The sequence below is a fragment of the Penicillium verrucosum genome (genome assembly GCF_028828655.1).
Source record: "Penicillium verrucosum strain IBT 35672 chromosome Unknown utg000002l_segment0_segment0, whole genome shotgun sequence".
Lineage (NCBI taxonomy): Eukaryota > Fungi > Ascomycota > Eurotiomycetes > Eurotiales > Aspergillaceae > Penicillium > Penicillium verrucosum.
In genome coordinates, this window is record NW_026643211.1 from 431,299 (window position 1) to 443,750 (window position 12,452).

Below are 12,452 nucleotides of genomic sequence, written 5' to 3' on the forward strand. Positions count from 1 at the left end.
TAAGTCTCCAATGTATTCACGGGGTGTGTTTAAAGGTTCTTGAGACTCAGGAGATCCGAAGAAACATTTTGGTTCCCCGCAAGACTGTGATGCCGGAGATTACTGTAACCGTACCCCCTTTGTAATTTATCGTCGATCACATCCCCTCCCCCTCCTATACAATTCAAACTGTATACTTTGGAACAATTCTGAATTAGTTACAGAGTACTATTGTGAAAATGGACTCGACACCACCCGAGGAACAGGTTCCTCTGCCTGGACAGTGGCCTGCTGATCCCCAGGAGGATGTACCAATCTCAGAGGACAGACTTTGGGTCGATGGATGCTTCGACTTCAGCCACCACGGTAGGTTTGCAATTTATACCCAGTCAATTGTTCTGAGCTAATTGATGGGTTGCTCTACAGGTCATGCAGGTGCTATGCTCCAAGCGCGCCAGCTAGGAAAGGCCCTTTACGTGGGAATACACTCCGATCAAGCTATCCTCGAGAACAAGGGTCCGACGGTGATGTCACTGGAAGAACGGTTGGTTTGACCAGAAACTGGGATAGCTGCTAGGATATGATACTAATGTCACCTTTTATCTAGTGTCGCAGCTGTTGACGCGTGTCGTTGGGCAACTCAAAGTGTTCCACATGCCCCCTATGTGACCTACCTACCCTGGGTCTCCCACTACGGATGCAAATACGTTGTCCATGGAGACGACATTACTTCCGACAGTGATGGAAACGACTGTTATCGCTTCGTCAAAGCCGCTGGTCGCTTCCGTGTCGTTAAACGTACCCCGGGCATCTCGACAACCGACCTTGTTGGCCGTATGTTGCTGTGCACCAAAAACCACTTCGTCAAATCTGTGAAGGGTACACTCGCTGGACTGGAAGGGTATGGAAGCCCCGAGGAGCGCAAGGCTTCCGCTGCGGATCTTTTGCAGAGAATCAAGGATTATGCGACGGATGAGAGCGGTCTTCAACCTGGCCCTCAGGTGTGGACATGGACTGGCTCAGGCATCGCGAAGATGGACCACGCTGCCGAGGAGGCTGGCCTATTCGGGACGTTGGTCGATGGAAAGGGACCTAAACCTGGACAGAGGGTTGTTTATGTGGACGGAGGGTTCGACCTCTTTTCTTCCGGTCATATTGCGTTTCTGCGCAAAGTCACAGAGCTCGAGGAGTCCGAGGGCCGGCAACGTGGCTGGTATGAGCAAGACCAAGTTGCAAAGAGGTTGAAGGACCACGGCGAGGACTATGCGCCAACCTATATTGTCGCAGGTATCCATGATGACGATGTGATCAACCATTGGAAAGGCTTGAACTACCCAATCATGAACATTTTCGAACGTGGTCTCTGTGTTCTTCAATGCCGCGTAAGTTTTTTTTTTAATTTATTTTGGTTTGCTTTCATCTGTTTCATTTGCTAACCTTCGCCAAAGTACATCGATGCTGTCATATTCTCTGCGCCATTTACCCCCAGCGAACCATACCTCAAGGCAATCCCATGGGGCACTCCCGATGCTGTCTACCACGGACCCACGACCTTCATCCCGCTAACATACGACCCATACACTGCGCCCAAGAAGATGGGAATCTTCCGCGAAGCCGAGCAGCATGCCTTCCAACACGTGAACGCTGGCGAAATTGTTGGTCGGATCCTGAAAAGCCGTGAAGCTTATGAGGCCAGGCAACGCGCAAAGCTAGACAAGGCCATTGCCGAGGATCTGGTGAAATCACAAGAGACAGCTGAGGCAGCTAAATGAGCTCAGTAGGCTGGTTGTCGTTTTTCTGTGGGAAATACTAATCATGTAATGAAGATCAACTGTACATATGATACTAGACCTCATCAACTGGGGTTCCTCCTCATACAAGCGTCTGCCCTCGTTCGTTTGCATGGCGGCTTGTGACAATTTGGTCTACTGGAGCAGATAGATTGGAGATTACCTTCCATTTGTCAAATCAACAAAACAACTATCTGACCAGCAGGATATTAGGACCAGAATACATTAGAGACAAATAATTTTACAGAGACAGTCATCTATCAAATTGATAGGCTGACATCTTCCACTCGTGCTCGGCTTCTATTTATTCGTCCGCGGCAACCAGGACACCCTTGGCCTCTAGAAGTTTGGCAAGTTCACCATCCTGGTGCATGGACATCAAGATGTCACAACCGCCAACGAACTCCTTCTCGAGGTATAGTTGGGGAATAGTGGGCCACTCAGAGTATTCCTTGACTCCTGTAAACGCAGCATGATTAGCAATCAAAATCCGGGAGAAGTTCACTCGAGATAATTCCAACATACCTGAGCGCAGCTCCGCATCCTCCAGCACGTTGAAAGCGACAAACTTCTTGGGATCAACACCCTGCAGGCCTAGTATCTGGATAGAGGCACGGGAGAAACCGCACTGGGGAGTCTCGGGTGTGCCCTTCATGAACAGAACGACGGGGGCGGAAGAAACCGCCTTATCAATGGCCGTCCGGGTCTCGTTAGACAGAAGACGTGCATGTAGGATAGAGGGGATAGAAGGGCCCGAGGGGAACTGGATGGCCGAGCGGACGGGGCGCAAAAAGGTTGGCCGTGAGACCGGGCGGAAAGCCTACGGAATTCATGTGAGCTGGAGGATCTTGCGGAATAGAGAATATTTTTTATACGTACCGATGCAACTGCTCTAGAAAACATTTTCAAAATGGATGGGTAGTTTACAAAAGAAGAGGTTGACTTCGGGGAAAGGTCTGGAGGTTTAGTATTATTTAATCAGCGGTTGGTCCGCGGGTCTGACTGATCCCCACACCTTATTAAAGCTCTCTAGGGCTCTATGAACCAGTCGTCTTCATTTCTTGTCTTTTTTGTCCTTTTTTTTATTCGTCCTTTTGTTACAATAAAGATATTGCAATGGATTCTCAAATATCGCCTACGCCTTTTATTGCCCAGCAGTATACAAATGACAAGAAGATCCATGTGTTACTTGCAGCCGCTACCACCAAGCTACCCAACATTGCAGAGGCGCTATGTTGTAATAAAGACATCTCAATCCGCATTCTAGTCACTGATCCAGAGGAGAAGTTCATTGCTGGACAAAGTTCAGAGCAACCGGCCCTCGAAAACCTGTTGCAAATACATGGTGTCGACGCTATCTACCGGGACGAAGATGAATGGTCTCCATCGTGGACGCGCGGAGGACCGGTCTTACATATTGAGCTGCGCAAATGTCAGTGGCTATATAGATACATGATACATGACACAATGAACCAACTGACATCATCATAGGGGCGCATATTCTACTAGTTGCCCCAATGTCTGCAAATACCATGGCGAAAATGGCTAATGGGATCGCCGACAACCTGCTTCTCTCCGTCATCAGAGCCTGGGATACGACTGGGGTAGTGGATATGGGATTTAAGCCTCAGAAAACTATGATATTTGCAGCGTTGGACATGGATGCATGTGCGTACCGACATCCAGTGACCAAGAAGCAGCTTAAAGTTCTATGTGATCAGTGGGGATGGAGTGAATCAAACCCAGAAGGCTGGGTGACTGTGTTGCCTCCCATAGAAAAGAGCCGGGCTAGTGGAGGTGACGACACCGGAAGCATGATGGACTGGAGAGATATCGTCATTGCCATCCAAAACTACGTGGCGGGGTCGGTGCAGAAGTCGTGAAAAAAAAGGAACCAGGCCTTGGGACGCCTATTTATATTGTTACATGGTTATTATGTTGACTCGGCCACCATTCGCTCCGGCTCCGTCGTATTGTACAGACCAAGGTACTGCGTCGCATACTCGGCGAGCAAGCCCAAGGAAATCCCTCCACCGGTCAGCAGACACCCATTCCTGAACCACCACCAGCAGTTCGGAACACTCTTCAACTGAACCTTCCAAATCATGAGACCAAGCGACAAAACGGCACTGCCGCAGCTTCCAACAAAGAAAACAGGTCCGCAACCAGCAGCAACTCCTGCAGCCGCGAGGAGCGAGACCTGAGTCACCGCTAAACCACTCAGGATAGCCTTGGTGTTGTGCTCATGGCGGAGGGCAATTGACTTGATTCCGGCCTTGACATCGTCTTTAATGTCCATGTGTGCATAAATCATATCGTACAGAACTGTCCAAGCAATACAACTGGAATAAAGGGCACCTGCGGCCATCATGGCATCGTGATTGGCAAGCAAGTCCACCCCCAACGCTGGGAATCCCATGATCGCTCCCCATGAAAAGGCAAGACCCAAGACAGCTTGCGGGTAATTGGTCACGCGCTTAGCAAGGGGATAGGCCACCACGATAGGCATACTAGGAATCCCATACCAAAGGCACTGACTAGGGAATGAAAGAAGCACACCCAGCCCAGCCACCAACTGTGAACCTGTAAAGAGAACTGCCTTTTTCGGCGAGAGTGCACCTCTGGCAATGGGTCGGTATTTGGTACGTTCCACATGAGGGTCTAGGTTTCGGTCCCACAGGTCGTTGATTGCGCAGCCTGCACCGCGCATGATCAGCGCGCCGGAAAAGAACAGTGCTGCTGTGCCCAAGATAGGGAGAGGTGCCGCACCAGCCATTGGCGCAGCGAGGAGCGTGGAAAAGAGAGTCGGGAAGAATAGGTAGTATGTGCCCGTGGGCTTGTCCAGCCGCACCAATTCCGCATACGGTATCCATGAACTCGGCAGAGATGCAATCAAGCCTGTCTTCGGTGGGATATAGTGGGTGGCTGGGTTCTTTTCCGCACTCTCCGTCTCGATTGGTTGTGTTGCGGGCGATTGCAACTGCGAGTTGTGTCGGACTTGGACTTGTGTTCGCAAGGCATTGGATGAGGCACCAACGAGGGATCGGCTGCTTTTTAAATGCGTTGAGGAATAGGCATTGTGAGCGAGAGTGGAAAGGCGCCCATTGTATAGACCGGTGAGGTTGACCTTTTGCCTGTATGGGGATAGTCGAGCGCGGAAGAGACGGGAGCTGGTGGAAAGCATGACGAGAGCTGGGGGTGTCAATAAAGGCAACTAGTAATATTCATCTTCCTCTCAGAAGCCTTGAAGGTCTGGCTAACTGAAGATCTAAGATGTCGGGTTTTACATCGTCATGCAGGAAAAAGCGGCTTCGTTCCTCCGCCTAAGCCTATTTGGGGCACCAAATAGATCTACTTTGTATGGAGCCGCGCTGTCACGATATACTGAGACTAGCAAGTATACATTGAAATGAATACTATTAAAGGGCCTTCAAACAATATATTGACTCTTATTCCTTTATTCCTTTATGTAGGTAAAATGTACATATGTAGGCAAAATAATGAAATAACTGTGACGGGTTCCCAGGTTCACGTGTAAGTTTCTGCCTGAGGCCATAAAACGCGGCATCCCGCGTTCCCCCAGTTGATGATCGCCCGGTTTGAAGGGAATGAGCGACATCACTTTCTTTCACGTCACTCTATCTGATTTTACATGTCTTGACCCCCAATTTTAAATTAATTCTTCTACTCTTCTGTTCTATCTACTATCTACTGTGTACCTACCTCTCTTGCTCCTTCCCACTTGCCTCAGTTATCTCGTCCATCATCACGCCCGCACAACAGAAACAGCGAAAGACCACCCAACCCAATCCACCCAGCTAGTTGGCAATTCTCAGACTTACACAATCTCAACCACAATCTCAACCTTGGATCTGACCAGCAACTTTCTCTCTCAAATCATGAACTTCTCTCCCGCGAGCATCGCGCCGGTTACGAACATCAACTAAAAGTCGACACATCTTGCCCCTTCTGGGGCTCTGCGCTCACAATGCCGGCACATCGAACACGCCTGGCTTTCGAGCCACTCTCGCCTGTCCTTGATATTCATCGAGTTGTCGAATCAACTCCTAATTTTGAGTTTGCGATGGATATCACTTGTGACTCAATTGAGGAATTTCCCCTGGAGGACTTTGAAAGGCTTGTCCTGTTCCAGGTTGTCTTGAGCGGAAGACCATTGGTCATCAGAGGTTTCAATCGGCGCCTTGACAAGAGTCTTTTCTCGGAAAAATGGCTCCGAGAAAAATACGCGAAGAAAGGCGAGTTCGCGCTCTTGATCATTCCTCGTCGGTTAAAACTAACTGCGACGTCTCTTAACAGTCGAGGAAGTCCGGGATCTAGTCAAGAAGAAGACCCAAAACTTTAGTATGGGCCACTATCTGGAAAGCCTGTCACTGCTCACTCGGCAGGTGACCGTGGACAACTATGCAAACAAAGACATCCAACGGCTGTACCTCAAGGACATTGACTGCCCTCCCGAGTGGCGCGCGTATCTTGAGAACCTGTTACCACCTTCATTGTTCTACCTGAACGAAGCACCCAAAGCCTTTGAGGGCCCTGCGTCGGGAAAGACGAATATGTCCCAAATCCCCAAGTCCGCCCAAGGCGACCTCATCGCTCCAGCAGGCGATTTGATGAGCAGTCTGCCCCCAAAAATGCGTGCGGAGAACCTCATGTGCTACATCGGCCATGAGGGTACGTACACACCAGCACACCAGGAGATGTGTGCCAGTCTTGGTCACAACATAATGGTCGACGCATCCGATGGGTCTCCAGAAAAGGGCAAGCCAACAGAACCGGGTTCTTCTATCTGGCTCATGACAGAGACCAAGGACCGCCGTATCGTTTCCGAATACTGGATGTCTGTTCTTGGGCATGATATTGATATTGAGGATTTCTTTGCTCCCTTGCATGCGTGGGAGATTGCACCATTCAAGACCTGGGTGGTGGAGCAAAAGCCCGGTGACCTTATTCTTATCCCCCTCTTGCTGCTCACCAGGTTTGGAATCGCGGCACTCGGACGATGAAAGTTGCGTGGAATCGCACCACTGTGGACACGCTCGAGCTGGCTCTGCGTGAAGCTTTGCCGCATGCGCGAATGGTCTGCCGTGATGAACAGTACAAGAACAAAGCAATTGTTTACTATACTCTTGAGCGGTATTACAAATTGTTGCGGGAAGCAAAAAAGGTTGACCATCCAGCGGTGGTTCAGCTGTGGGACGATTTCAGACGACTGTTTGAGATGTACAAGAACATTTTGTTGTCTGAATCCTTCTCACAAAAGAAGCCAGAGAAGAACGTCGAGTATCACGAGTTCCAGAGCAATGTCACCTGCTCATTTTGCCGGTGCAACATCTTCAACCGGTTTCTTACCTGTCCTGGCTGCGCAAATTCTCTTGGCGGCGAGGAAGACCCTTATGATGTATGCATGGATTGCTACGTCATGGGTCGAAGCTGTGCATGTGTTTCGAACCTCAAGTGGATGGAACAATTTCAATGGAAGCACTTAACTGAGCGCTACGAGACATGGCGACGGCTGATAATTTCCTCTGACGAGAACAACAAGGGCTTGAAGGTTCAGTTCCCCACTTTGATTGTCGCCCGGGGTCAGGCAGGGAAAAAGTCTGTGGCGGAGATTTGCCAAGAGCAACTGATGCGCCGCCCCTGGAATGACCCCAAGAAGCCCAAGCGCGTGGTAGACAACACGATTGAAGAGACTGGTAGCGAATGCGAAGACAACGCTCGGTCTAAAAAGCGCCGCAAATTGCGGCAGTCTCGCATGGCAAAATCAGATGACGTCCACCGCTGTCACGTTTGCCTTCATTTCGAGGTCAACTGGAAGCTCGCACCTTGCTCGAACTGTGACCAGCGTTACTGTTATGGTAGTTTGTTCCGCGCATTTGAGATCTCCCCGCAGGCGGCCATGGAAAAACATCACTGGTTGTGTCCAAAATGCCGCAAGGAATGCAGCTGCGGTGCTTGCCAGCGTGACCCATCCATGAAACCCTATGAACCTAACTGCACCATTCTGGGCCATGACACCAGTAAGGTCGCCGATCCCCGCAGCATCGAAACCTTGGTGGATTTCCGGAAATCGAATCTGTGGTGGTTGAAGAAATTTGGCGATGATGTTCATGGACGCATCCAAAAACGCCAGAAGGAAGCCGAGGAAGCTGAAATGGAACGGCAGAAGACCCTAGAAGACCAGGGCTTCAGCTTCGAGTCAAGTCCGTTCGACCAGCCAGCACAAAACGGCAATGGGGATTATGATATTCCACTGGGCTTTGCTGAGAACGATGGGGGCATTCCCGTTGATCCATCATTGATGGTCGAGGCAGGCACTTGAATCAGCTCGACCTTTTTGCTGGGTTCGAGCACACGACAAGAGACCACTTGTATTCCAAGAATTACGACGAGCACTGAATATTTTGCGAAGGGGGTGTGAAATTAAGGAAATCGGATGTATGATTTGTGATTCCCCGAAGAGTTTATCTCTTCTGCGACACCATGGTTTAACAAAAATCTGGCTGTACTCTAATAATGAACATATGTATTCAAGTTGAAATCAAGTTGAATTCGTGAATTACTAACTAACTTGGCTAGGCACCTTTGTACTCGTACTGTAGATCCTTGAGGGATGCAAGGTCAACAGAGAGCATGACCTTTTGAGCGAGTAGAATCACTGCGAGCATGACTATACATAGTCAGACTCAATACCCCCCAACACAGAAAAGAAAGACTTACCTCCAGGAATCAAGTATACCACCGGTTGGATCCCATAAGATGATCCTGTAGAAAAATAGACCACAGCCAGCAACAAGCAAATCACACTGTTGCCAGGCACCAGAGCCGCATGAAGCCGAGCAATACGTTCAGTGTAGAAGGTCACAGGCTTCTTGCCTTTGCGATCAGGCTGCAGAGGAGAGCACTTCATGATATAGGCCGTTGTCAACAACGAAACGAGGCCGAGGAGCGAGAACAATTGTTCAGCCTGACTGGAAGCTGACAGCACCGAAGATGCAAATACTATAGCAGCCAACAGTGGAAGTGCAGTAAAGATCATCTGTGAACATGTTTAGCATTGATGTTCGATGGTAGAAAAGAGAGAGAGAGAGATTATGTACACTGTACTGGGCATTGCGAGCATCATTCTGCCTCTGCAACTGCTCGATAACCCGTTCTTGTTCCTCTTCATCCAACTCCTCTCGCTCACCCTCCGATTCATCAGGGTATCGAAACGCCTTACGCAATCTAACCGCAGCCATTTCTCGAAATCCGCAAACCAAAAAAAAAGTGTTGTATATGCTCAACCGTTGGCAGTGCAGCGCAGTGACGTCGAAAGGTTCAGGGTTGTTTGTCTTGTTTGACCCTCTTTTCTTCCGCAACCTCTCCCCTCCCCAAAACCAAACCAATCACCAGCCCGACAAAAACACGAAATAAACACCCCCAAACCCAGCAATGGTCTTCTCCCGAGTCTTCACGCGACGCCTCGCGCTCACCCGGCAATCCGGCCGACCCAACATCGCCAACCGACGCACAATGATAGCAGCGCCAGGCCCGAACACAGGACCACTACTTGAACGCCGTGCGGACCGCGAGCTACCGAACCCGAACCCAACGCGCAAATGGCTCCTCACGCTCCCGATCTTCATTATCGCGACGGGAGCAGGCATGCTTGGAATCTTCAATTACCAGAAGTCGTCGTCGAGTATCGTGAATAGCACGCTGTATGCGCTGCGGACGTCGCCGCGGGCTCGTGAGATCTTAGGTGATGAGATCTACTTCGCGCAGCAGATTCCTTGGATTAGTGGGGAGATGAATCAATTGCATGGTCGGATTAATATCTCGTTCTGGGTTAAGGGGACTAAGGCCCAGGGCAAGATGAGGTTCCACAGTATTCGGCCGGATCGTATGAGCTATGTGAGTTTTTTTTTTGGATTTATTTGGGTTACGATGTGTTATGTGTTCTGTGTTATGTACTAGTTGCTGACTTCTTTCCTTTCTTTTCTAGTTCCGTACTGAGGAATGGAGTCTCGAGACCGAGGATGGAACGGTAGTTCAATTGCTCGACAAGGATACCGATCCTTTCCGGAAGAATTGAATATTGAAGGAGAGTGTACAGATACAGCAGTGCATTGGCTCGGGCGTTTGGGGACATTCTTTATAGGACCATTTTGTTGTGTTATCAACTTGGCGAAGCCATTGTTTTTTTTGTTCTCTTTCTTCTCAATGGCTTAAGAGAAAAACAGGAAGAAGGATATCATTTTTTGTATCATATACAAACGCCGCTCAAGTCAAACAATATCGCGCGTATGGTGTAATAGTACATGGTCCGAACTAAGAAAAGAAATCTCCAATTAAGCAGTAGCAGCTTCCGTGGCAGCTTCCGCCGACTCTGCCTGTGGCACTTCCGGCCATGGCTTCTTGATCGCATCCTGGATTCTCACAACACAGCCCTTGGGACCGCTGACGGCACCTGAGGAAGAGAAGATATATTAGCAAGAGGACTCAGAAAAGGCTTAGAGCAGCTCGAGATCAGAATCACATACCACTGACAACCACAATACCATTCTCAGAATCCACCTTGAGAATCTTCAGGTTCTGAACAGTATTCTGGTTATTACCCATGTTTCCCGCCATCTTCTTTCCGGGATAAACACGAGAACCACCACCCTGACCAGGACCAGAAGAACCCATGGAACGATGCGTCAAACTAACACCGTGACTGCGATCCTGACCATGGAAACCGTGTCTCTTCATGACACCAGCAAAGCCCTTACCCTTAGTATTGGACCTAGCATCAACAAACTGGCCCTCCTGGAACCAACCGGCCTCAATGCTCTGACCAACGGGAATAAGCCCCTCCTCATCCTTAACCCGGAACTCAAAGATATGACGCTTAGGCGAGAGCCCATTAACGGAGAAATGGCCAAGCAACGACTTGGTCACATTACTCGGGTGTTTCCAGCCCGCACCAACCTGCACCGCATAGTAACCGTGTCTCTCACGGGTCTTGTGGGAGATAACCTCAACGCGATCCAGCTGGAGGACAGTGCAGGGGATGCGCTTTCCAGACTCCGGATCGTAGATAGCAGTCATGCCCTTCTTGATACCGATAGCGCCAGTGCGGAGGGGGAGGGAATTGGCTTTGCGGCGGAGAGCCGCTGTCGAAGTCGACTCGAGGACTGGTAGCCCCGGGCCGATATTGAAACGACTGGGTTTGGGCGGGTTGAGGGATCGGATTCCGAATGAGCGTACGGGGATCCGTGGTGTGATCAATGGAGCTCCCCATACGGGTGAGAGCTGAAGTAGCCCTCCTAAACGCGGCGACATGGTGGATTTGATATTGGGAGGGGGAGATCGGGGGTGCTCGTCGTGGCTGAGAACTCGGGAAGTTTTTGGTGTTGGGCTTAGTCAGCGTATATGACCCCGAAGTATATAAAGTCAGAGCTGTCCATTGGGGGTTAGGGGATAGGATAGTTACAAGTGGGATCTTGATCTTGTACAGATAATAGCAAAAAGAAAAAAGCAATAGAACTCATTCGAATATACCATCTACCATCTACCATCTACCAATATACAATACCAACAGAACCCGCATTAATCCCTAACTCCGACATACACACGCCAACCCGATCGGACCGGAAGCCGAAAACGCCGAGAGAAACAAGGAAAAAAAAAAAAGACCACGAATTCCATGTCCTCTCCAGACTCAACACCCCCAATTCCTTCAAATCAAACCAAACCCCCTTCAATCCAGAACAGGGGGAAAACACCAAGCAAGCAAACCTACCATGTCCCTCCGCCCAACCCTCCTCCCAAAATGGATCTCGCGCCCTAGCGAGATCCTCAAAACCCCAAGCATATCCTCATACCTCCACCCCTCGACCCGACCATCCTTCGCACGCCGCAGCACAATCTTCGCGCACGGAACACAATCCGCACGTCGGAATCTCACGACAGCGCGCTTCTCGACGCGCGCCCGGCCCACGCAGCCACAGCCGACACAGAGCTCGTTCCAGTTCAAGCAGCGCAGGTTTAATTCCGGGTCTGCTGGTGATGGTGCCACGGGATCCCGGGCTGGATCTGGAGCTGGAGCTTCGGAGAAAGCGTCGCTGTCGCAGCGGTTGAAGAAGCTGTCGCGGGAGTATGGATGGGCTGCGCTGGGAGTGTATCTTGGACTTTCGGCGCTGGATTTCCCGTTCTGTTTTGCGGCTGTGCGATTGCTTGGTGTTGAGCGCATTGGATATTACGAGCATGTTGTTATTGGGTTTGTTAAGGATAAGCTCAAGACTGTGTGGCCGCAGAATAAGAGTCCTGAGACGGAGGATGGGCAGGGGCAACTTGCTCAGGCTGAGGAGCGGAATGAGGAAGAAGCTAGTAAGTTTTTTTTTTGGTTTTGTTTTGAGGGTTGGGGTTTCTAATTGGAGTTTTTTTTTTCTCTGCAGGTATCTGGACGCAGTTGGTCTTCGCTTATGCCATCCATAAGAGCTTTATATTTATTCGAGTGCCGTTGACGGCGGCGGTGACGCCAAAGGTTGTGAAGATCCTGCGGAGATGGGGTTGGGATATTGGGAAGAGGAAGCCCAAAAGTACGTGAAGGTGATGTTGATTATGTAGCATAGCGGGAGATATAGGACTTGGGATTCGGACCATTGTACATTATTAGCCATTCAGCTCTCTCTA

General features: G+C 49.9%; 9 protein-coding genes across 9 annotated transcripts; 5 read left to right on the plus strand and 4 right to left on the minus strand.

Moving 5' to 3' along the window:
• Positions 1-175: 175 nt before the first annotated feature.
• On the plus strand, positions 176-1,751 carry N7516_005812 (ethanolamine-phosphate cytidylyltransferase; the record flags this gene model as incomplete). The annotated part of the gene is made up of 4 exons (XM_057218532.1): positions 176-345; positions 406-523; positions 587-1,361; positions 1,428-1,751. Exons 1-4 carry the CDS (start codon positions 219-221, stop codon positions 1,749-1,751), a joined length of 1,344 nt encoding a protein of 447 aa, XP_057072623.1. The 5' UTR covers positions 176-218.
• A 322-nt stretch (positions 1,752-2,073) lies between these two features.
• N7516_005813 (monothiol glutaredoxin GRX5) lies at positions 2,074-2,679 on the minus strand (the record flags this gene model as incomplete). The annotated part of the gene is made up of 3 exons (XM_057218533.1): positions 2,649-2,679; positions 2,295-2,589; positions 2,074-2,228 (listed from the first exon to the last, which is right to left on the minus strand). The coding sequence occupies exons 1-3, from the start codon at positions 2,670-2,672 to the stop codon at positions 2,074-2,076; spliced, it is 474 nt and encodes a 157-aa protein (XP_057072624.1). The 5' UTR covers positions 2,673-2,679.
• Positions 2,680-2,885: 206 nt separating this feature from the next.
• Positions 2,886-3,652, plus strand: N7516_005814 (putative flavoprotein; the record flags this gene model as incomplete). Its single annotated transcript, XM_057218534.1, has 2 exons — positions 2,886-3,201; positions 3,261-3,652. 2 exons carry the CDS (start codon positions 2,886-2,888, stop codon positions 3,650-3,652), a joined length of 708 nt encoding a protein of 235 aa, XP_057072625.1.
• Positions 3,653-3,702: 50 nt separating this feature from the next.
• Positions 3,703-4,953, minus strand: N7516_005815 (putative para-hydroxybenzoate-polyprenyltransferase Coq2; the record flags this gene model as incomplete). Its single annotated transcript, XM_057218535.1, has 1 exon — positions 3,703-4,953. The coding sequence occupies one exon, from the start codon at positions 4,951-4,953 to the stop codon at positions 3,703-3,705; it is 1,251 nt and encodes a 416-aa protein (XP_057072626.1).
• Positions 4,954-5,757: 804 nt separating this feature from the next.
• Positions 5,758-8,112, plus strand: N7516_005816 (putative JmjC domain protein; the record flags this gene model as incomplete). Its single annotated transcript, XM_057218536.1, has 3 exons — positions 5,758-6,052; positions 6,087-6,712; positions 6,766-8,112. 3 exons carry the CDS (start codon positions 5,758-5,760, stop codon positions 8,110-8,112), a joined length of 2,268 nt encoding a protein of 755 aa, XP_057072627.1.
• Positions 8,113-8,365: 253 nt separating this feature from the next.
• N7516_005817 (uncharacterized protein) lies at positions 8,366-9,031 on the minus strand (the record flags this gene model as incomplete). Its single annotated transcript, XM_057218537.1, has 3 exons — positions 8,366-8,460; positions 8,511-8,829; positions 8,891-9,031. The coding sequence occupies 3 exons, from the start codon at positions 9,029-9,031 to the stop codon at positions 8,366-8,368; spliced, it is 555 nt and encodes a 184-aa protein (XP_057072628.1).
• A 193-nt stretch (positions 9,032-9,224) lies between these two features.
• On the plus strand, positions 9,225-9,867 carry N7516_005818 (cytochrome c oxidase assembly factor 1 family protein; the record flags this gene model as incomplete). Its single annotated transcript, XM_057218538.1, has 2 exons — positions 9,225-9,686; positions 9,778-9,867. The coding sequence occupies 2 exons, from the start codon at positions 9,225-9,227 to the stop codon at positions 9,865-9,867; spliced, it is 552 nt and encodes a 183-aa protein (XP_057072629.1).
• Positions 9,868-10,123: 256 nt separating this feature from the next.
• On the minus strand, positions 10,124-11,099 carry N7516_005819 (mitochondrial 54S ribosomal protein uL3m; the record flags this gene model as incomplete). The annotated part of the gene is made up of 2 exons (XM_057218539.1): positions 10,124-10,242; positions 10,316-11,099. The coding sequence occupies 2 exons, from the start codon at positions 11,097-11,099 to the stop codon at positions 10,124-10,126; spliced, it is 903 nt and encodes a 300-aa protein (XP_057072630.1).
• A 461-nt stretch (positions 11,100-11,560) lies between these two features.
• Positions 11,561-12,366, plus strand: N7516_005820 (FAM210 family protein; the record flags this gene model as incomplete). Its single annotated transcript, XM_057218540.1, has 2 exons — positions 11,561-12,146; positions 12,215-12,366. 2 exons carry the CDS (start codon positions 11,561-11,563, stop codon positions 12,364-12,366), a joined length of 738 nt encoding a protein of 245 aa, XP_057072631.1.
• Between the last annotated feature and the right edge of the window lie 86 nt (positions 12,367-12,452).